Source organism: Mandrillus leucophaeus, unplaced genomic scaffold (genome assembly GCF_000951045.1).
Source record: "Mandrillus leucophaeus isolate KB7577 unplaced genomic scaffold, Mleu.le_1.0 Scaffold1198, whole genome shotgun sequence".
Taxonomy (NCBI): Eukaryota; Metazoa; Chordata; class Mammalia; order Primates; family Cercopithecidae; genus Mandrillus; species Mandrillus leucophaeus.
The window spans coordinates 327,096-350,744 of NW_012100298.1; the positions used below are offsets into that span (position 1 = coordinate 327,096).

The 23,649-nt window shown below is 40.2% G+C and overlaps 1 protein-coding gene across 1 annotated transcript in view; it reads right to left on the bottom strand.

Moving 5' to 3' along the window:
- Positions 1 to 4,494: 4,494 nt before the first annotated feature.
- Positions 4,495 to 23,649, bottom strand: part of PPM1L (protein phosphatase, Mg2+/Mn2+ dependent, 1L) — a 345,145-nt gene continuing 325,990 nt past the window's right edge. Inside the window, exons 3-4 of the mRNA XM_011967599.1 lie at positions 15,079 to 15,240; positions 4,495 to 11,824 (exon numbers count right to left, since the gene is read on the bottom strand). Of these exons, the coding sequence (XP_011822989.1) occupies positions 11,478 to 11,824; positions 15,079 to 15,240 (509 nt within the window). The 3' untranslated portion in view covers positions 4,495 to 11,477. The remainder of the gene's footprint in view (positions 11,825 to 15,078; positions 15,241 to 23,649) is intronic.

Below are 23,649 nucleotides of genomic sequence, written 5' to 3' on the forward strand. Positions count from 1 at the left end.
GAGGCAGACAGAAAGCAGCTTGTCCGTGACGCGGGAGCTCTATGCTCTGGGATGCATCTTGGTGGAGAATGGAGCCCAGCCTGAGTGAGCAGCCCACACTGATAGATTGGAGATATCGGAAATAAAAAATGCCTTCTCTTCCTTGCTCCTCAATAAGTGATTGCCTTCCATTTCAGGCAGCAGAGTCTGAATTCCCATCTGCTGGGAGCACAGAAAGGGGCACAACAGCATCCTGGTTACAAACCTGAAGTCTACACATCTCTTACTAATGAAGCCATCACAGTCTGGAGCCAGGTCTTCCCATTTGAATGAGGAGAGAGGACAGAGTCACATTTGCTTGCCTTTTACTGCTTACTGACTGAATAGCATCAGGGAAGGTTTACTTTATGAACCTGGCACAAAGTAGGTTCTGGGCCTGATGTTAACAACATTCACTCTGCCCTCTTCACAAATGAAAAGGTGGAACATTTCTGACTTCTAGTAAATTCACATTGCAGTAACTTTCTCTGGACACAGATCTTGCAGTTCTCCCATCCCTCAAGGCTGCTGTGATTAATTTATTTTAAAAAGTCTTTCACAGTTTCAGGAGAAGAACAGTTGAAAAGCTCTAGGCAGAGGTTAATTTGGTGTTCACAAATCAAGTGATAGTCCACTCTATCTCATAGCTCAATGAATAGTAGGATTAGGAGAGTAACTTCACTTTTGTATTGAATCCCTTTTTATATGTACCTTTAAAAACTTTTGCACTTCCTTTTTTTCTCCTTCAGTGAACCTTAGCATTTAAATAAACAAGATTTTTTTTTAAAAAGCATTTTATATGTAGACATGAACTTTTATATTTCTCAGACTTAAATCTGAAAGCAGGTAGAGTAGGCAGTTGTTTTGCCTGCTTAACTCCTTTCCTTTCCCTTTTGTTTTTTTAAAAAAATATTTTATTCTTTTTAAGAGATTGGGGTCTCACCGTGTTGACCAGGCTGGTCTCAAACTCCTGAGCTCAAGTGATCCTCCTGCCTTGGCCTCCCAAAGTATAGTTATTACAGGCGAGACCCACTATGTCTGGCCCCAACCTTTTCTAGAAAATTCTGGAATTGTCTAATCCATGAACTCCATCTGCATGGTTAGTGCAAGTCACCATGTTACTACTATATGGCCCAAGCCATGAGTACTACCCACTCTTCAGAGCCTAGAATCCTGGAGAGAGTTTACCTCTATTTCATTCTGTCTCCAAAGTTTACAGTGTTTCTTCCTGCATCTTGTGAAAACCTTTGCAGACGGATATTCTTTCCTGAACACTTCTCAAGCTGCATCGTGCTGTGTTGCTGGAGTCTATCATCTATGTATAATGTAACCGTTGTTACCTGATAGTAATTACTATAAACTTTGTCGATGCGTTACTATGAAGAGGGGTAAAAGTTGTGTTAGGTTTACAATAAACATTTTTTGTTGCATACATTGTATACATGTTTATAAATTGCCTTGTTTTGAACCAGAGCCAGGCTTATTCCCATTCCAAATGAAAGCACCAAAGTCTCAAAACCTCCTGCCTCTTGCTTCTGTTATGCTTTGGTCTTATCCTCTACCCATGAATTGTTTCTTTGCTTTCCACACAGAACCCCAACTCAAGCTACTCCAACTCAGAGAAATTATAAAATTTAAGAACAGATATTAGAATGGAAAATGAGTTTAACTTAAAAGAATACCAACAGTCTCAGGTTTAAAGTCTAACAACTTTATGTGTTTATTTTTGCTTTAATCCTGTCATCATGGGTAAATTTTTAGCTGTTCATTTTTATACAACAACATAGGATCAGAGATAGCGTGAACACATTAGTCTCTACAAGGCTAATTCTACCCCAGCACCCATCAAAGCGACCCAAATGACACGCCATGTATCTTGAGTGACGTGCACTGCCATATACTCTGAGCTCTACTACAGGTAATGTTACACCAAATTGACGTTGTAACTGTGTTTCAAATGTCTCTCAGAGACAAATATAGAACAGTAGGTAAAATAACCCTGAAGACTTCCAAGAGTAATGAGGTTTCGCCAAGGTTTGTTGTATTTATCGTGGATAGTTTTCAGGAAATAACTTACCAGAAAGCCTGACTGATTTGACAGTTATTTTGACCTGTAATTTATTTATTAAATACAATTTCAAGATTCCTGGAATAAAGTATTCCTAATAGATTGTAGATCCTGTATCTTTTTATAAGCAAATAATCCCTTGTGATTTTTAAAGTAGCAAGAAAATGCTGATGGAAAAATTTTCATGATGTTGAAATAGGTATAAATAGAAGCTTATACAAAGCCACTGTCTCAACATCAGCAGGATAAGAGATAAGAACTTCTGAGACATTATACCGTTTCCCAAAAAAAACACTACTCAGTTTTTTTTCCTTCCCCTTTTTCTCTCCCCACCCTGTGCTTTCCTCCTTTCCATCCCTATTAACTGAGTTCCACCTATGGTTTTAATCTTACTAAATCAGAAATTGGCTTAGTTTCATTTGAATTTCCTTTTATATGTGCTCATGATTAAAAACAACAAAAACCCTGCTTTTGATCACAATAAGATCTTTACCATCTCTAACCATTCCTTCTCCAGTATATGAAGTATATGAATTATTCTAATTCAATAGGATTCTAATGCAATTTGGCAATAACTAGTGTTTGGATTTAAAAAGCCATTGGCATAAACAGAAGGAGATGTTTAGGGGAAATGAGCAGGCAAGCAGATAATTTAGAAAGAAGTGATGGTTTCTGTGGTTAAAAATAAAAGTCTGGGATTTAGTTTTTCTTTGCCATACAGAAAACAGATGTTGCTATTTTTGTTCAAAATACAAAACTTAAATTCCATGCTTAGACTCTGGAATGTGTAAAGTAACTATGGATACCAAATTTATGATTTAAAAAAATCTGACATTTAATCTGTTCATATTTGAAATCGGGAAATAATTGTGCTCCTGAAATGTTAACTTTGTATAACAGATTGACTGATTTATATACTCAGGAACACTGAAGATACTCTCAGTTCAGGGCTCTCTTTGGGGGCATAAGGTTATTACACTATATAGTCTCTTGGGAACAAAAATAAAAATAGGCCATGGAGAGATGTTCTTGCTCCTCCTTTTTCTCCTTTCTATAATCCTTTTCTTCCCCCAGAAAGATCCTGAGAGAGAGACAACCTGGCTTTCACCAGCCTACTGCTGTGCCCTTGCACAGCTGCTGGCCCACTTGGGTGGAGGCTTCCAGTGGCACCCTCCACTGGGACACTCGTACCCCCCATCCTGGTCCCCAGAGGCTCCATGTCTCACTTCCCACCCCATCCTTGGGAAACGAGGTGAGCTAGTAAAACAGAGTAATTGTCTTCTGCAGTTTGCTTTAGTGTGGGCAAGAAATTCCCAATCTCATATCACTTGCTTTTATATGTGAGAAATAATTATTCTAATTCTGCCCTGTCCGAACAAATCTATGACCAGTGGAAGAAATCATGAAGATAACAGTTTTCATCCCATTGGGTCAATATTGAGTGTTATAATATCTCTGAGGCCCCCACTAGGATGTAAGCCCCAAGAGGGCAGTGATGGCGCCTGAGTGCTCACCAATGGATACATTCACTCAGACACAGTCACTGCCTAGCAAGTAGTAGATGCTCAGACACACAAAGAAATTAAAAAAGGAAAGAATAAAATATGCAAGCACACTTACAGCAATAATAGTGACTTCCCCAATGTAATATGTTCATAAGACTGATCAATCTGTTATAAATGCAATGATGCTTCTATTTTTAAAAAAAAAACTCATACATTTTCCTTATACAAATTATGTGAGCAGAGTTTACATTGGGGTGTTTTGGAATGAACTGTTTAATTACTATTTTCCAGGTTTGTCAGAATAATCATTTATCTAAACCCACTAAAATTTCTATTTGTGTCTCTCTCTTTTTTTTCTTTTTCCTGGCTGCCCATGAGAATGCTGAGACGTTATCAAATAGATTTCAGTTCTGTGACCTGAATTGCAGTTGTGTAAGTGCTATAAATAAAAATCATTTGCTTTAGTAATTGAATAGTAAACTGAAAGACAGTATTGTAGATGTTAATATTTCAATGTGAACATCTAATAAATTAAAAAGAACAAACTGCTTTCTAGAATGGAAGCAAAAGTTATGGGTTTCTCCATAGTCATATTTTATTCTTCATTCTACTTTCTGCACACTGTATATGCTTGAGGTAAAACAATAATCAAGATGATAAATACATAAAGACCGTTAGTTGTAGTCTGGGAGCCTCAATAAGAATAGTATTGTGGCTTAATGTCCCATGGTTCTAGCTTTTCTCCACACAGCAGGATTTAGATGTTTTCATTACTAAACGAAGAAGTCACCATTTGTCCTAAGATACACTAAGACAAATAGGAATTTAAAACTTATACGAAAGACATCTTTTTCTTGGGTTAGAGATGTCTAATACATCATTTCTACAGGATTAATTTTTTTAATTATATGGATTAGAAAACTAAGAAGCAGGAATATCAGATCACTCTGGTTTGTTTCTGTGAAATTGTCTGTTGTAAATTGAGTACTCACTAGTATTCATGGTGGCAGTTGCAAAATTACCAGTATATTAAAACTGGCTCACATTGTAGCTGTGACTGTGTTTATCTGACTTCAGTTTTATCGTCCATGATTTGGAACGCGAATGGAACCTAGGACAGTTAAGGTGTTGAGGACAGCAATAAATGAGACCTCGTGTATCCATTTTCATCAGAAAAAAATGGAATAGGGACTAAGTTCACAAATAACTGAGAATGTTATTTGTTATCACTTCAGTGTTACCTCCTTCACTAAGAGCGTAAGTACAGAAAGCATAATTTGTGATGTAATAAACTATAACACCTCCTTTTCTTAATTTAAAATATTTCCTTTTATATTTCCCTTGATTTGGGCTTCTGTATTTTCTTAAAAATGCTTTCCTTTACATTCTAATTTTGACCACACTGGAAACTGATTGTACAATTTTTTTTATTAAAAAGTGTTCCAAACCGTTTTTCTTAAATGTGATTCTGCCCGTGCCATCAGTTCTACAAAAGGAAGCTTTAAAATTAAAATGCTATCTTCATTAACAAATAAGCAAAGCATTAACCAATACTCTTAAGAGAGAAGCCCATTTTTTGAATGGTGAAAAGTGGTAACAACTGCCTTTTCTTGATCTATGTGCAGGTGTCAGAAATTACTATTAAACACAACCTGTATACAGTAAAAAATCTGATAATCCACATTTCTTACAAGCTACTTTTTACATTTTTAATGTCTGGGTATCCTAAAGGGGTTTTCCCCTGATACTTGACTATTATGTCCATCTTTGCTTCTGCATGAACACACTTTACAGCATGAATTATCTAATTAATATAGAAATATTTTGAGATAATGCATGATTTCGTATTTAACTTATGAACTGCCTCATGACAAAAGGTAATGAGAGCTGATTCAATCCTTCTCCTGAAGTAGCAGTAAGTAACCCAGGCAGGTTTTGCTCTGGGTCACTCAACCCTCTCTCCACCACAATCTGCCACCAGTGCCTTCACATTAATCTGCTTGTGCTCAATGTCCTCAGAGGTTTTTGAGATTAACTTGGATTTGGCAAATGTTACATGGGATTTTGTGTTTACATAATGAAAGATTATAGGACTTCAAGAATAAATGAAACCATATCTCTAAATACAATCTATACCTTTGCTGCATGCTTGCTTTTCAGTGGAGCTTTGAACAGTGAAACTATCTGTGATGATTTGTTAAAATGAATAGTTACTACATGCTGTCCTCAAAGTCCTTAACTTGGATTTATTAAAGCAATTGTACATATGATGCTATGGTTATTACTAATCGCATAAAAATTATCAATAATCAACCCCAGCCTCAATAGTTTGCTGTTCAACAGTGATAAAAATAACAAACAGAGAAAGCATTAACATTACTAAGGATCAGCAAACAAATTTACATGTTAGAAAAAATGTTTAGAAATGCATCTAATGGAAGCCTCATGGTATCAACTGCCCCTTGCCCTTTGCAATCCACCACCTAGCCTAAGAGATCTTACTTTTAGTTTTTTAAACTATTTTGGATAATGTGCAGAGGGTGAGCTATTCCTAAATATTGGATGTAATTTTAAGTTAATGACTTTTGCCTTAATTCACTCCATACCATGTTTTCGACTAGATTTGTTTCATCCATTACTTTGGGGTAATCTCTCATAGCTTCCCAAACCTATTTCTGCAGCCAAGAGTAACTACTATGAAACTACAGGAAGGCCTCACATTTTAGACAAGAGATAACTTGCCAAACTTAACTATGTACATAAAACATGAAAGGTGGGATGATACGGGACAGGAGTTTTAGAAGGTATGAGCTCTAATTGATTTCAAATTATTTCACTGAATCCAGAGAGGACAATAAAGGAAAGAAAGTAAGTTAAGTGTTTATAGTTTACATTTCAATTATTATGTAACAGAGCATTAGTTTTAAAAATCATTAAAATTTCAAAAGTGAATTAAAATCAAATTTGTGTTTTTCCTTTTCTGTGATTTTCTATATATTTTTAAATATCACATAGTAATGAAATATAACAATATTCATTTTGATTCAACCTGAAAAGCAAGGGTAACTGCAGAAAAGCAATGGAAAGATCTTGGAATGAATTTGAGATATATCTAGCTATGGCAGGGCTCTTGCTCATTATTCATATAAAAGAAAGGGATGGCCGGGCGCGGTGGCTCACGCCTGTAATCCCAGCACTTTGGGAGGCTGAGGCGGGCGGATCATGAGGTCAGGAGATTGAGACCATCCCGGCTAACACGGTGAAACCCCGTCTCTACTAAAAATACAAAAAATTAGCCGATCATAGTGGTGGGTGCCTGCTGCTCGGGAGGCTGAGGCTGAGGCAGGAGAATGGCGTGAACCCGGGAAGCGGAGCTTGCAGTGAGCAGAGATTGCACCACTGCACTCTAGCCTGGGCGACAGAGCAAGACTGTCTCAAAAAAAAAAAAAAAAAAAAAAGAGGGGATGATGTTTAGAGCTTTCAGTAGGATTGTTCTGCTATCAATATGAGGCTGCTGTTGGTCATAGTAAGTCATACTACTTCTTAACACTGCTTTTATTAACAAGTCAGCTTCATATATGAAAGGCTCATGCTTCTAAGTTGCAAATTGCACTGCTACTACTAAGAGTCAGCATGAATGAAACCACAGCAATATTTCAATATACCAGAATTTCCCAAAGAGTGTTCTTTAGAACACCAGTTCCTTGCAGTGTTACTAGGTGGTACTCAAAAAAGTTTCTGTGGTCAAATTAATCTGGAAAACACTGGGCTAACTGACAGTAGATATTTGTTGTGTTTTTCTCTCCCCTGCAGGACATTTAAATTAGAGCCTTAGATATGTTCATGTTATAACTTTCTAAGATGGTATGTGTTTTCCAAACTTATTTGATCCTGGAACCCTATATTTAGAAGAGCATCTTTGGAACTTGTATTCTTTGGAACACACTTTGGTAAACACTGGATTCTATTATTTCTACAGCTAACTATCTCAAAAGTCTAGATATCAATGACTTAATCCAGAGGCAATTAAACAGCCATGGTATCTAACAGTCATGTCATTTCTCCAGAGCTGGATGACGAATGCTGGTGTGACATGCTAAGGCAATTTTGGGGGACTATTAGGGGATGAACAGTCTAGTGGTGGGTCAAAAGGAGCAAAAAAGAATGTCCGAAATGATTGGAAAAGTTTTATACAAAGTATATATTCCTATACTTTCTGATATACAATGATATGCTGCCTTTTCTAAACACAGACCTTTCATTGACACAGTTGCAAGAGAGATCTGGCAACAACTTAGAGTACAAAAAAATCAGGAAAATCAAGATACACCTTGATACACAAGTTCCTTGCAGTGTTACTAGGTGCTACTCAAAAAAGTTTCTGTGGTCAAATTAAACACAAAGGAAATTAAACTCAAAGGAAACAACGGAATCAATTTTCTAGAAGCCAACAGTGGAATCAATTTCCTAGAATCACTTCAGATTAAATTGAAATGATGATGCTATGATTCTCATGTAGTCCTCTTTGCCATTTACCCAAAATGATGTAATAATTACACTTGTATGAAATAAGGCCTGTTTTAAATTATCCAGCTTGCATCCTTCACTATAACACTCTCTGTGTAATACTCTTATGACATATACAAGATTCAAGAAGCCAATACCTCAATCCACAGCAAGGAATAAAATGCAGCCACTGATTACCACTAATATGTACATATGTACACAGATATGTCACATTAGAACAGCAATTCAGAGTTAATTGCCTTGGGGCAAGTTGGTCATATAAAATAAATGCAGATCTTGGGAACAGCTTTGGAGCTTTCTATATAAGTATTGTTTATTCCTATGATGAAAGAATTGTAAATACAATTAATTTTGTAAAAAATTTCCCTAGCTGTCCCTCCCCCAACCTATGTTAAGAGTACAAATTGCCAGTGGAGCAGCAGCAGAGCACTGCATTAATGGAGACCTGGGCCTGGCACCCTGCTGGGGTCTCATAAGCACATGGCCATTCCCATCTTCATTTCTAAAAGACTGTAAAACCATCCCAAAATTTGGCACCATGGGGACTATTGGCAATTCGAACTCGAGCTAGCAAGGGAATCTAGGAAGCCTTGGGTGACAATTCCAAAGCTTTGGCAGTGCTGCTTAGGGAAGCTTCACATGCAGACATCTCAAATGAATTTCCCTAATGGCTAGATTCAGCATTCCCGGGTCCTGGGGAGCAGCCAGTGTGCTACAGGGCACCCCAGGAGTGATGTCTGCAAATCCCCAACAGCTGGAAAAGGGCTAGGGAGAGAGAGCTCCAGAAGGAAGAGAACAAAATACTCTGATTTTAGATATAACTATCCTAACTATTAATGAAACTGCTACAGTTTTGCCTAGAACTTCTATCTTTTAAAATCTACAAGCCATAGTAGGGGGGAAAGAGGCAGTAATGGGAGTAGGATATATACACTCTATTCAGTTAACATTAGAAATGAATTAATTGCACAAAGCAAAATTTAAAAGACGCCTTGTGAACCTCAATTAGAGAGAAAAGTTATGTAACTTGTGCACTCAGCACCATCTGTTAAGAAATTCTGCAGGGCACGTAACCACTGATTTACTAATTTAGTAGCTTTTCTTTTTCATCTTTATCAAAACACTGCTGCTTTCATTTTAGACAATAAAAATAACTGTGGAATTTAAAAATGTCTTTCCCTTGCTATTACACATTTTTGTGCTATGTTAAAAATAAAGAAAGAAAGTTGGCTATGGGCTGTAAAGTGCTGACACCATTGGTGCTGATTTCAGTTTGATGGTGGGTGGGGGCAACTCTCAGGCGTCAGAACGTCCTGAATCCCCAAGCAAACCCAGTCTCCTGGCCTGGCCATATCAGCACTGCTCACAGCCAGCATTTGTTTTCCACATTCCCTTTCCTGTCCCCCCACCCCAAATATTAATACACACATCCACATATTCAGTGTCTCTCCAGAGGCAAATGCTTAAATCTGAAATGGTGGCAGATATTTTGTACTAGAAGATTCTATGGCTAAAAAATAATAACCAAGGTTCTAACTGTAATGCTGGAAAATACAGTATACAAAAGTAAGCAAATCTCAGGGGAAGTTATTAGCAATTCTCAGTGCAGTCAAAGAAAGGTAAGGGCTTGGAGAAATCAAGATAGATTGCAGCCCTCCATATCCACAAGGCAATTTCTTCACTCTCTCGAGCTCTTTCCTGGACACGGCTTTGGGAAAGCTCTACAGCAGCAGGAGGGGAGAGGGCACGGCTCCACGGGGAGGAGGTGTCCGGTGAATGTGGCCTATGGGAAGCTATAACCACAAATGCCCACAGGGAAAGAACACCACCAGGTGGATACAGAGGGGTGGGAGGCAGCAAAAGTTCCGTTTGGCTGTTTGAGTCACCTTAGGCAAAGAGAGTGACCCAGCATTTTCTCTAAATAAACTTATAAAATACCAAGGTTGGAAAAACGATACATTAGTGATACAGGAAATGGAGAGCAGCAAGCCAGGCCCCTAAATAATTCTGGCCCACTTCTCAATATGGGTTCATGCTGGAATTCCCGACTTGCTGTGTTGCCACTGCCGGTCTGTTTGCTGCCTCCCCTGCAGGGCTGCAGGCCACAGGGTGCGGTTTGTGTTTGCCTGGGGAAAGCAACCTGATGTGGATGGAGATTTGCAACTAAATGTTAAAGGCTGCTGCTTTTCCGTTGTCAAAGAGAAGCTTATTCCAGTAGTTTCCCACCAAATTCCAAGCTGCAGTAGCTGGGAACTCTGTAGCTGGCTTCAAGGAGCACACATACAGTTATAGGCTGCTGCTTCTCAGAACACTGCCTGAAAGACACTTGAAAATCACTAGGAAAGGGGCAAGGAAAAACACAAGAACTGGCAGCTGGAGCTCAATTCAGGGTGGTAACCTCACCAGCTCACTCCTTTCTCGATGCAAACAGCTTACTTGCCAGGGAACACTGTGACTCATTCAGTATCATTTCCTTCATCTACTGCTGAAAATGGAAGGAATCATGGTATTGTGATTTGGTTTTTTCATTTCCCCTAACATGGTTTCTTGGTCATGTAAGATGAAAAATCATGGTGTCTGTTTGTGAATTTAACAGCTGCCTATTACATACGGTAAGGACTAAGCAAAAGGTTAACGGTCATGCATGATTTGGATAAATGCACAAAGGCTGGTCAGGTGGTATACAAAGTCTATTTAACTAATAAAGGAAGCAAGGGAAAAGGGTTATTTCTGCTGTGCAGGCAGTTGCCACTGGTCTCCCATCCTCTCTGCTTCTCGCAGTCCCCAAGAGCAGCCAAAATAATAAACCATTCCAAATCTGCTTTCAAGCTGCTACTGAGCAGAAAACATGGGCTCAGAAGGACAAAGCATTCTTAGGACAGCTCTGTCTCTTGGCAGAGGGTGTTGCCACGTCAGCCCCTGACCACTCACAGGTGACGCAGTGGCCTGTCTCCTGCAGCACTGCGTGGCCTGTCCTGTCCACTGTTCCAAAGAGAGGACACAACAGCTGATGCCTGGAGGACCCTGAACAGGATCTTGAAAAGAATCTTGAGGGAGACTAAATGGCACATATGCTATTCACTTCATATACGTGACTCTACAGCTATTTATTTATATATTTTTGACACTGGATGAAAGAGTTGGGAAAACACGAAGAAATCATTTTCCAGCTTCTTAACTACGTTGGCCAAGGGCACCCTCTGTTCATCACTGCTTATAGACCTAAGACCACCAGGGAGGGGGGATTCCATGTCTGGGATGGATGATCCTAATTACAACTCCCACACTTTTCACTAAATTAAAAGAGACCAGTGTGTTGCAAGTCCTTTAGTCTAAGGCAGCTGAGACCCCTGAAGGGTTCACTGCTCTTCTGTTTTGCTGCTATTCCTGAACTTCACCACCATGACTGTTATATTGTCAGGGCAGCCTCTGTAAAATGACTGTAAAACTATGCTCTTGGCCCCAAAGTGAGGTTCATCCAAGCGCTCCTTGATGAATCGAACTGCTTCTTCATTGCTGAAAGCATCCCAGAGGCCATCTGATGCCAAGATCATGAACTCAGGCTGAAGCTTGTCCAGGTCAAAGGTCAGGATGTCTGGGTCTGGGATGACCACGTTGAGATTTTTCAGCGGATAATCTCCCAGGGACCGAGACATGGCCAGGATTCCCTGGACCCTCCAAGAGCCATTGAAACTGATGAAACCACCTAGAAAGACAGGATGAGCCCATTAGTTTGACCAGCTGATATCTCACATACCCGAGATAGTCTAGGTGTGTGTGCAACAGGGTGACCTACTTTGTGTGAACTGGGCCATGGACACTTCCCTTAACCCCATCACTCCCGGGACCCACTGCATGGCCTGGGGTTTCATACTCTACCAGTTGATCCTCATACCCTCATCCTGGCATCTTGAAGGATTTCAAGAATATATCAATAAGAGTACTGAAGGTAGGGGATACATATGGGGGAGGGCATTGGTTTTAACTTAACACCATGGTGGCTCAGTGATTGACAGTAGAGAGTGTGAGGATAGGGATTCAAGGAGAGTGGCAAAGGAATGCTGAAAGGCAGGTCACTGGCATATATATCATTTGGCCTGAGGCCACCCTTAAGTGTGCCAATATAGATCTCAAAACAGCTCTGTCCCCCCAGATAGGATCAAGATTAAGAAAAAGCACATTTTAGTGTAGTCATTAAAGGCTCAGGTCAGACTACTTGAATGTGATTCCTGGCTCTGTCTCTTCTAGCCATGTCTCACTTTGGATGAGAAACTCTTTCTCTGATCCTTAGTCGCCCTGCCTGCAAAATAGAGACAGTATCTATTTTATTGGGTTGTTGAGAAATGAAGGTCTTATTCCACATAAGTCATTTGGCAAGGTCCCTGAACATAATATACACTTAATAACTGTATCTATTATTTTTTTCTCCATTCACATATTTGTCAGATATTTACTACTCCATGGAAGGCAATGTGCAGGATATGAAGTTATACAAGATCCAGACCTTGCTTTAAAAAAGTAGACAGCCTGGCGGGAGAATTAAGTCACAAAAAGTAATAAATACAATAAGCACGAAGTGGTATTCTTCACGGTGAGACCGGTGTCTGCTAAATGCTGTAGGCAGATGGAGAAGGGAGGGATGATTCCCAGTTCTGATCATGAGGGAGTAATGAACATTAAAGGTGGGCTTTGAGTGATAGGTGAAACATCTATGGGCAGGATACGTAGGAGGACTTTCCAAGAAGTGTGGTCTAATAGGCAAGAGCATAAAACCCAGTCCTGGGATTCAACTGTAGTCTCACCATTCACTAGCTGTGTGTGCTTGGGTATGTAAGCCTCTGTGAAGTTCCAGTTTGTTGGTTACAAAATGAGAATAATATTATCAACCTCTTAAGACAGGCAAAGAGAAAGTATATGCATAAAGTGCTAGGCTTTGCTCCCAGTACAGGGTGAGCACACAATAAATGACAGCTAATGTTGTTGGAAACAGTATAAGGAGTGGCGACAAAGCCCAACATGTATATGGCCCAGACTGGCTGGACCTTACTGTCATGCTAAGCAGGAGGGGGAAAGATGTCCTGAAAAGAGGCTGAGGCCAGAGAAAACACACATGAAGATGGTAAAACCAATCACTGTTTCTTAAGCCCTGTAGAAAATATGCCCTTGATCAAATTATGTAAAAGAACAGAGAGGTTAAATTAACCACCTTGGAGACAGTGTCCAAATTTGCTTCTACAAAGAATCAGTGTAGGGTGCAGGCGTGGGTAGTGGGTACGGCAGGGAAGAAGAGGAAGGATAAAATGGCCATGACATTTCAAAAGAGTACTGAATGGTAAGATGACATTTTCAGGTGTATTGTGTACACATCCTTGCCTGTGTTGATGCAAGAGTGGGCTAACTTGTACCTTAATTTCACAGCAGACTCGTAACAGGGAGATGGTGTTTTGTAAGTGGGAAGCCAGCAAACTTTGCTTTTACTGCCTGGAGGTCATCTAAGCTTGATGGATGCTCCTAAAATACCATTTGTTCCATCCCATCAACAGAAAACCTGACCAATGCTTTCATTAAAAACTATTTTGCAACTCAAGCAGTCACTGAAGCAGGAGGTTGTAATAAAACTCAACACATTTTGACTTAACAGTATGGTTCCCTACTGTGAAAACCAAAATGTTGATTAGGTTCATTCAGTTCATTCACTGGGCAGAAGCTGACCTGTAGAGATCAATGTGCAGATTAACCCAGAGAGCAGGGGCCCATCCTGGTCAGACTAGTGTCTATGAGCACCTCGCTTGCTCCCCTTTGACAGCTGACCTGCTGCCTGGCACATCGTGAACAGCATACATCCTGCAGCTCTCAGTCTGAAAAGCAAAAGAATGCTTCCCTTCCATAGGTGTAAAGGTATCCTCTGAAATCTAATTATGAAAATGTAATAATCAACTGATAATTATCCTCCTTGTCATCGTCCAAATGTCACTCTAGCAAAGCCCACACAGGCCACACTACTTAAAACTGCAACTCCCTGACACTCCCCTTACCTGCTTCATGTCTTTCCATAGCAGTTACCACCTTGTGATACACTATATGAATGACTTATTTTTACTATTTTTTTTGTTAATGTCTACTTACTCCACTCCCCACCCCCATGACAATTTCAGAATATAAGTTTCGTGAAAGCTTGGGAATGGGGCTTTGTTTTATCCCCAGCTCCTAGAATATTGAATAAACGAATGAATGAATGAATAAGGGGCCCCTCTACCCCTAACCTTGCTCTGAAATATTTACTTATACCAGGCAGTAAGCCAGATGCTCAAGGTATAGAGATGAACAAAACCAAGTTCCTGTCTTCAAAGAGGTGACAGTCAGGAAGGCAAGGCAGATAGGAGAGCCAGGTATGTCCATGTATTGTAAAAGGTGACCCAAGACATCCACATAGGATGCTGGGGAAAGGCAGAGGGGCATCCACCCCAGACTTGGAAGGCCCTTGCCACAGTGTGACATGGAAAGCTTCCAAAAGAACACCTAAAACTGAATCTTATGGGATAAGTAACTGTCACCCAGAATAGCACTTGCAAAGGCACAGAGGTATTGGAAACAAGGTCTTTTGAGGAATGATTAGTAATTTGGTGTGGCTCCGAGGGAAGCAGCATATAGCAACAGGATAGAGAAAAGTGAGGACCAGGGGCCCAAAGATCTTATTAGCCTTTAAACTGGAAATGGGCTTTTTAGTTCTTTTGGAATCTTTGGCTATGAAGGACAGATTTAGTGGCCATTTATTTGATAGGCAATGATACAAAGTTAATCTCAGTTACCTCAGTAGCAGCCTCTGTATAATCTCAGTTACCACAGTAGCAGCCTCTCTAATACCGGGTAACTGAACATTTTATCCAGGAGCTCCCCAAGCAAGCCGCCTTGTTCACCAGCAAGACAGTAGACATTTCTTGGAGGTGTTCACAAGCTTACCTGCTCTCTTTATCCTCTTTCTTTCCTTCAACTGGTAAGGCTTGTGATCATGAGACAAAGGAATAGCGTTCCCATCTTTGTCACACAGGACCCCGCGCGAATCACCCACGTTGGCCACAGTGAGGTCTTTATCTGATAGCAGAGCAATCAAACACGTTGTGCCTTAAAAACAGAAGAGAGAGACAATGCGGGAGGTCAGCAATGCATTCAGGTTCCATTGCTTCTTGAGGTAACTGGATTCTTCAGTCATTAAAATTGCTTCTGGGTGAGAAGAAATTGCTGGGTGAGAATTTGACTCCAGCCACTCTGAAAATGACGGCTGTTCGCTGCGACAACAATGATCAAATCTGACAGTCAATTTTCTTAACCATATTAGAGTGTCACTAAAATAGGCTAGGATAACATTATAATTTTCCTAAATCACTTTGTCTCTGCTACTCTTAAACACATACCACATTTAAAAGGATTAGGAGAGAAACAAAATCAGTTTGAAGTTTCAGTCAACTGATACACACTTTAGGCTTCTGCTTGGTGCTGAGTTTCTGTGAAGTCCCAGTTGGAAGCGGGAAGGATGGGGGCGGTGTGGTGGGCTCCTCATTTCTAGGAGGGCCTAGAAATGCCAACAGCTGAATCCTGTGGAGCACGAGGAAGTTGTGATGTCGGGGCAGGATGAGTTTGCCTATTCAAAGTCTGACAGCAAAGACTGGTGGCCAGAAACAGGTCAGCTCCAGGGTGTGATGGAGGCAGACCATAAAGACAGAAGCAGAAAAAGCTCTGGTGATGACAGAACTGAGGCCTAGGGAGAGGGTGGTCTGAGTCAGAAGGAAGCAAGATTGAAGACGTGCTTGCCTGAAGCCCACACAAGACACAAAGGACAAGCTCTCCTGAAATTCTTTTTGAAATGGGAATGGATAAAAGCAAATAGAGTTGAACAGTCTGGTCTAGTTGGAGCCTGCCCTGTCCAGTTCCTTTCTGTTCACCTCTTCCTGTTTGACAGTGTCACTCAATATGCAAATATCTGCTGAAATGCACAACCCATTCAGCTCTAGCTTCAAACATATCACCCTTACTTGTTAAAATTATGCATTAATTAGTCTTCATTAATGTTTCCTTCCCCATTAAGGTCATATTCCATAACAAGAATGTCAACTGTATCTAAATGGCTCTTTAGTTTTCATGGAACAACAAAAAAGACTGAATTTTTTTTGTCTTTTTTTAAGAGAGGGGATCTTGCTCTGTTAGCTAGGCTAGGGAGCAGTGGTGTGATCATAGCTCACTGAAACCTCAAATTCCTTGGCTCAAGCAATTCCCCCACCTCAGCCTCTGGAGTAGCTGGGACTACAGGTGCACACCATGGTGCTGGCTTGAAAAAAAAAAAAAAAAAAACCTGAATTCTTTTTTTAAAAATGTTACTCTAAGTTCTGGGATATGTGTGCAGAATGTGCAGGTTTGTTACATAGGTATACATGTGCGATGGTGGTTTGCTCTACCCATCAACTTGTCATCTAGGTTTTAAGCCCCGCATGCATTAGATATTTGTCCCAATGCTCTCCCTCCCCTTGCCCCACAGCCCCTGACAGACCCTGGTGTGTGATGTTCCCCTCCCTGTGCCCATATGTTCTCATTGTTCAACTCCCACTTATGAGTGAGAACATGCAGTGTTTGGTTTTCTGTTCCAGTGTAGGTTTGCTGAGAATGATGGCTTCCGGCTTCGTCCATGTCCCTGCAAAGGACATGAACTCATCCTTTTTCATCCTTTTTTATGGCTGCATAGTATTCCGTGGTGTAAATGTGCCAAATTTTCTTTATCCAGTCTATAATTGATGGATATTTGGATTGGTTTCAAGTCTTTGCTATTGTGAATAGTGCTGCAATAAACATATGTATGTATGTGTCTTTATAGTAAAATGGTTTACAATCCTCTGGGTATATACCCAGTAATGAGATTGCTGGGTCAAATGGTATTTCTGGTTCTAGATCCTTGAGAAATTGCCACACTGTCTTCCACAATGGTTGAACTAATTTAGACTCCCAACAAGAGAAAAAAAAAAAAAGCAACACTGAATTCTTAAATAGACATAAAGAATAAATACAAGTTGATATCAAGAGCAGAGAGAATAATTAAAATAACTATCATAATCAGTTATTATAGTTCTGCTTGAAATTCCATTCTTAAGCTTATTTAACTAAAAATGCCTTGATCAGATATGGAAACACATGAAATGTTGGTGACTGCAGGATTTCTAATACAAAAGGCCTTGAGAAAAAAAAGACTAATCTCATGGATTATCAAAACAATTTTTAAAAAGCTATAAGAATGAAAATTAAGCAAAAGCACAATCCGCACAATTAGAAATTGTTGTTCTCAGTTTTTGATAGTGTTTTTTTGATACTGGAAACTGAAATTTTGGTATTCAACATATCCTCACTTTGTCCTCAAGCATCTGATTGAGTTAAATTGTCCTACACAATCATAGCATAAATTCTCCAATAAGGCACAGTCTTGAAAGGTAAAACAGAAAGATTGCTTCATGGGATATTACATGGCTTGTAGGCATTACTTCAGCATCACTCTTGGAATCCTCTCTCTATAGGACTCTCTTCTCACTCTGTACTTTCTGGGTGAGTGTGTCGCCGACCTTGGCTTCCACACTTTCTAAGTCTATGCAGTTAGCCTGGTTGACACTCCTGAGGTGTACACCAACTGCCTAGTAGGCATTTCCGTTTGCTTGTACTCCAGGGGATCCAAGGAAAGGCTTTAGGGCCTCCATGAGAGGGAAGGGGAGGAATCCAACTGGCTGAGTTAAAGGCCCCTTCCCCAGCCACATTTCAACTAGGACAGCTCTACTTCCACCTGTTAACAGCTAACAAGTGAGCTGCCATGCAAGATTTCTTTTTAAAAAAGGGAGAAGGAGTCATTCTTGCAGCTAGAAAAATAAAATAAAATTTAGTCCCATATTTTGTGATTAAGAATCACTGAAGGATTTTAAGCAGGATAGTGACACAACGAGATTCATGTTTTAAAAGATGATTCCAGGGGCAATGCAGAAGATAGATAAATTGGGAGCAGTGAGAACAGGTGGAGTTAATGAGGATCTGAATTAATGTAGTAAATATAGGGACAGAGGATACGTGATAGGTTCTTATTTTTTATTTTTAGAGATGGGTTCTCACTATATTGCCTAGACTAGTTTTGAACTCCTGGCCTCAAGTGATCCTCCTGCTGGCCTTCTAAAGTGCTGGGATTACAGGTGTGAGCCACTGTGCCCAGCTCCTGTGACAGGTTTTTAAAAACCAGAATGGATCAGTCATAGAAACTGAGAAGAATAAAGGATGAGGGGAAAAGTTTAGGATAATACCCTTATATCTAGATGGGAGAAACTGGGCATTCCATGGACAAGGACTCAAAAAAGTCTGCTGGGTGCTTCTGAGAAAGGCATCCACCCCCCTACTAAAAGAGACACAGAGCAGACAATAACTGTTTGTTTGGCCCAGTGCTAGCCTATGTGTTTCCCAGACGTGTGGCAGCCATCGTGCGGCTATGAAGGGATATCCCTTAGGGTCATGGCAACAAGTGCAGGACTGTAGAGCACAGAGGTAAACAGTAAAGAACCTGAGTCTCGGAGAATATCAGGGAACTGCTGAACCACCCTAGAACTGCCCTGTCCTTGTTCTATGAGACAATAAATGCCTTTCTTGTTTGAGACTTTTTGAGCTGAATTTTTTTTGTTGTTCCCTGTAATATCTGAATTTGGTGAGAGATTTAGAGTGTGGTTGTTCAGCTATACAGTTGTCCCTTGGTATCTGCTGGGGATTGGTTCTAGTACTCCCTACAGATAGCAAAATCAATGGGTGGCCAAGTCCCTTATATAAAATGGCTTAGTATTTGCATATAACCTATGCACATCCTCTTGTATACTTTAAATCATCTCTAGATTACTTATAATCTACAATGTAAATGCTATTTAAATAGTTGTTATATTATTTTTTAATTTGTATTATTGTTATATTGTTTTTTATTGCTTTAAAAATATTTTTGATCTGTGGTTGGTTGAATCCACAAATGCAGAACCCATGGACATGAAGGGCCAGCTGTACTCACATGCTATTGAACATACTTAAGATTTATGACCCGCCTTTGTCACAAACAAATCCCACTGTTTCTGTGGGTAAATTAAGATCTACCTCATGGTGAAGTTTTCAGCACTATACTGCCTACGTTAGCAACAGAATCTTAGACCTGGCCAAAATGAGTGAGCCCCAGATAGCAGGGTTATGAGTTATAGATATATTCTGAATTACTGAAATGTCTCCATTCCTCTCTCTACAGAGGAAACCTGCCCCCATCCTGGGTGAGATGTGTGTGGTTCTGGAGAAATAATATGTGCAAAGCAAGGCTGAGCACCGGGGTGGGAGGCTTAAGAATGATCTGAAACAAACCAGGACACCAAAACCAGCTTATTGCTTGGGCTTTGCAGTTTTAGCTTAGGATTGTAACAGATAGCTTACAATCTAATCTTGCTTGACAGAACGAATTGCTTGTTACTGGGAAACTCCAGAAAAGATATTATGCCCAAGAGAAAATGAAAAAATCATTTCCTTTTTTATACTTGAGACAAAACACTTGCAAGATTCTGGCTATTAGTTCTGAGATAAAATACTTATTCCATCATAGCACTGTATTTATCAAAAATACCAGGGCCTGACAATGTTACTTAATTCTGAACCTCAGGATATTTCTATATTAATGATTTAATCTAGATGAGAACTTAACTGCAAATATGAAAGAGATCTTGAAAATTTCACCTAATAACCTTATCTCACAGGTTTAAAAAAAACCAAAAGGCTAAAAAAAAAAAAAAAAAAGTGAATTCACATGGATTAGACTTCAATGTCCTAGCTAAGTGAGGTTTGGCAAATTATTTGACTTTTAAGCCTCAGAAAATGGCACCATAATCCATCCATTGCTCAAGCCAGAACCTAAGAATCATCCTGGCTTTTTCTCTTTTCCTCTTTCCTGACATTCAGTCCATCATTAAGTTCTGTTACTCTTACCTCTAAAGTATCTCTTAAACCCTTCCAGTTCTCTTGTTCTCACTGCATTGACTCCAGTCCCAACCACTGTCATTTTAGCCCCTGGGCTATTTCAGTAGTCCAGGTGAGAAACAATGGTGGCAAGTCCTGCATGACCTGGCCCCTAGCTAATTTGTCTAATATCATGTCACATCACTCCCTTCCTTGCTCAAGGCCTCCCTCCTGTTGCCCATACATGCCAACCTTTTTGTCATCTTTGGGCTTTTGTACTCGCTGTTCTCTCTGCCCGACATGTTCTCCTGTGCTTGACATTGGCTGACTGACCCATATGAAGATGTTGTAGCTCAAGTGTGACATCTTCAGAGAGGCCTTTTCTGACAGGGATTGTATTTCTTCATTATTTTGCTTACTGCCCTTACAACACACAATTATGTAGATATCTTGCTTATTTATTTAGACTATTTATTTAGTGTCAGTCTTCCCCTTTAGAATATAAACTTCACAAGATACATTAGTCCATTCTCACACTGCTATAAAGAAATACCTGAGACTGGGTAATTTACAAAGAAAACAGGTTTAATTGGCTTATGATTCTGAAGGCTGTACTGGAAGCATAGTGGCTTCTGCTTCTGGGGAGGCCTCAGTAAGCTTCCAATCATGGCAGGAGGCAAAGGAGGCACGAGGCCCTTCACATAGCTGGAGCAGGAGGAAGGGGGTGGGGGGAGGTGCAGTACACTTTTAAACAACCAGATCTCACAAGAACAGCACCAAGAAGGACGGTGATAAATCATTCATGAGAAACCGCCCCCATGATCCAGTCACCTCCCACCAGGCCCCACTTCCAACAATGGAGATTACAATTTGACATGAGATTTGGGCAGGGACACAGATCCTAACCGTATCAGAAGTTTTGGATTTTCCCACCATAATGCTGATGTCTAGAATATCAAAAGCACCCAACATTTGCTAAATAAACAAATTAATAGATGAGTGAATAAGCATTCACACATAATGTCCTGACCTGACATAATGCTAAGCTCCTAAAGTTTTGCTCTGACAGTTGAGCCCAGTTCAGTACCACAATGGACAACACCATCGTCCAGCTACTGCCATACAAGGAGCTATCAGATGTAGCAAAATACACTTTACACACTGATGAAAACACGATGGCCCTCCCGTACATGTACAACTCATGCTCACATGCTCACTCCTGGTAGGTGGAGAGAACTTCTGGCCCAGGTATGTCCAAAGTTCTTTCCTCCATCCAGGATTCTGGTCCAGTGCAAACAACATATGGGTAGGGCTTCCATCCTCACTACACCATCCAAACCCATGGCACTTTGTGAAGCAATAAAGGTACATCACAATGGTCATTATGAGGACCATCTGTGTCTGCTTCTGAACTCAATATGTACTTCAGCAAAATGGGCATGTTTTTGTGTTGGCCTAATAGGGAAGACACACAAATGCAAATTATGTATCAGTCTATTCCTGTAAACCAACATTCTCCCCTCTGATTTAATTTCTGGAATGCAGACTAAGTAACAATACACAAAAAAGTTATTCTAAACTAAATATTTTGGTTGGATAATATTAGACAATTAATTCATTTGACAAGTAGAGCTTGAGAAAACTGTAAATCCTAATGAGGATTATGTAACTTGGGGTATCTCAGACATCTTTTAAACTCCTCGTTATAAATAGTTTCAAAACTTTCTCAGTTAAATTCCTAACAAAGTTGTAATAATGATTCATTCAGTACTATAAACTCTACTAAGTGGCTCACAAACACTTGCCACTGATTTTCAAACATTCAGGGTAGGGAGGGCCAGTATTCTCCCTCTAAGCAGATGAGGAAAATGGGACTCAGAAACCTCAAATGTCTTATCCTTCATGCCCACCCCAATCCTCAGCCCCTCCCCCAGCATTATGAGTCTGTGTAGTGTACAAAGCACTATGATAAAAACAGTTTCTTTTCCATGAAGCCTCAAGTGTCTTATCCATGATCACATTGCTCAATGCATATGTACTGAATGACTAAATGACTAAAAAACCTGGGAATCCCAAATTGTCACTTTAGTGATAATGAAAATGATGGGCGGGGTGTGGTGGCTCACACCTGTAATCCCAGCATTTTGGGAGGCTGAAGCAGGTGGATTACCTGAGGATAAGAGTTCGAGACCAGCCTGGACAACATGGTGAAACCCTGTCTCTACTAAAAATACAAAAATTAGCCGGGGGTAGTGGCACATGCCTGTAATCCCAGCTACTGGGAGGCTGAGGCAGAAGAATTGCTTGAGCCTGGGAGACAAAGGTTGCAGTGAGTCAAGATAGTGCCACTGCACTCCAGCCTGGCTGAAAGAGTGAGACTCTGTCTCAAAAAAAAAAAAAAAGAAAAAAAAAAAGAAAAGAAAAAAAGAAAAAAGAAAATGATGGTCCCTACTACTTAAGTATTTTATTATAATGCTAAACATTTTATTTATATTATATACTTAACCTCTCTGGAACTCAAAAACAAGAGGCTTGGATTAGTTAACCTCCAGGCCCCTTTCAGCTTGAATACTCTGCAGGTCTTAAATTGAAATTGCAAACTCCAATCCTTTCAGGTCAGGTGTAAGAAAAAATCTTGGCCTTCTTGGCGTAGCTTTACCCTGCTACTTTTGATGGGAACCTGGGTTCTAAAACATTTTTCGGCTCTAAGGAAGGGCAAGCATGATGACAAGTGAAACTGACATCAGGTTTCAGTGTTGGGGCTACAAAAGGGAGCGGGGGACTTGTAACAAACCGGAGAACACGTGCTCAGGGGAAAGCAGTTCCTCAGCAATGAAAATGGTTGCTGTGTAGGAATGCAGGTGCACTGGGAATGTTTCCTCCGATTTTTCAAGGGAAGTCGTTTTTGTATGAACTCTCCTGATTTTTAAACGTTGGCAACTTTTATCTTGAAAAGCAGTACAAGCCAAGCAAAAGGCAGCTGTTGGTCAAATCCGGGTTGTTGGTGACCCTGTGCTCCCGGGCTTTCTATTAAATTAAAGCCCAAGATTACTATGATTCTTCATAGTACCCCTTTGTATAACAATAAAGATGACAATGAAATCTTACACTTCTGGTCTGTTTTATGAGTTGTGAAGTGTTTTCTTACCCATTCTGGCACTCAGTTCTCAAAGCTCATCAGACAGGGAGGAATGATCACATCGACCTTATACATGCATAAATTGGATACAGACAGCTCAGGTATTTGTTTAAGGTCACCTGGCTAGTTAGGTGAGGCAAAGGAGGGAAGAAATCACCATAGAGACCTGTAGCAGCTGAGGGTAACATTTGCATCACATCTCATGGCTGCCCAGCTGCCAACTTACTGTACATCACACATATCATGCTATTTATATGCCTTATTTATGATTCTTTGACCCGTTAGGCTGAAAGTCCCTTTTAGGGCCAGGGAGATGCCTTATTCATTGCTGTATTCTTTTTTATTTTTTTTGAGATGGAGGTTCGCTCTTGTTGCCTGGGCTGTAGTGCAGTGGCGCGATCTTGGCT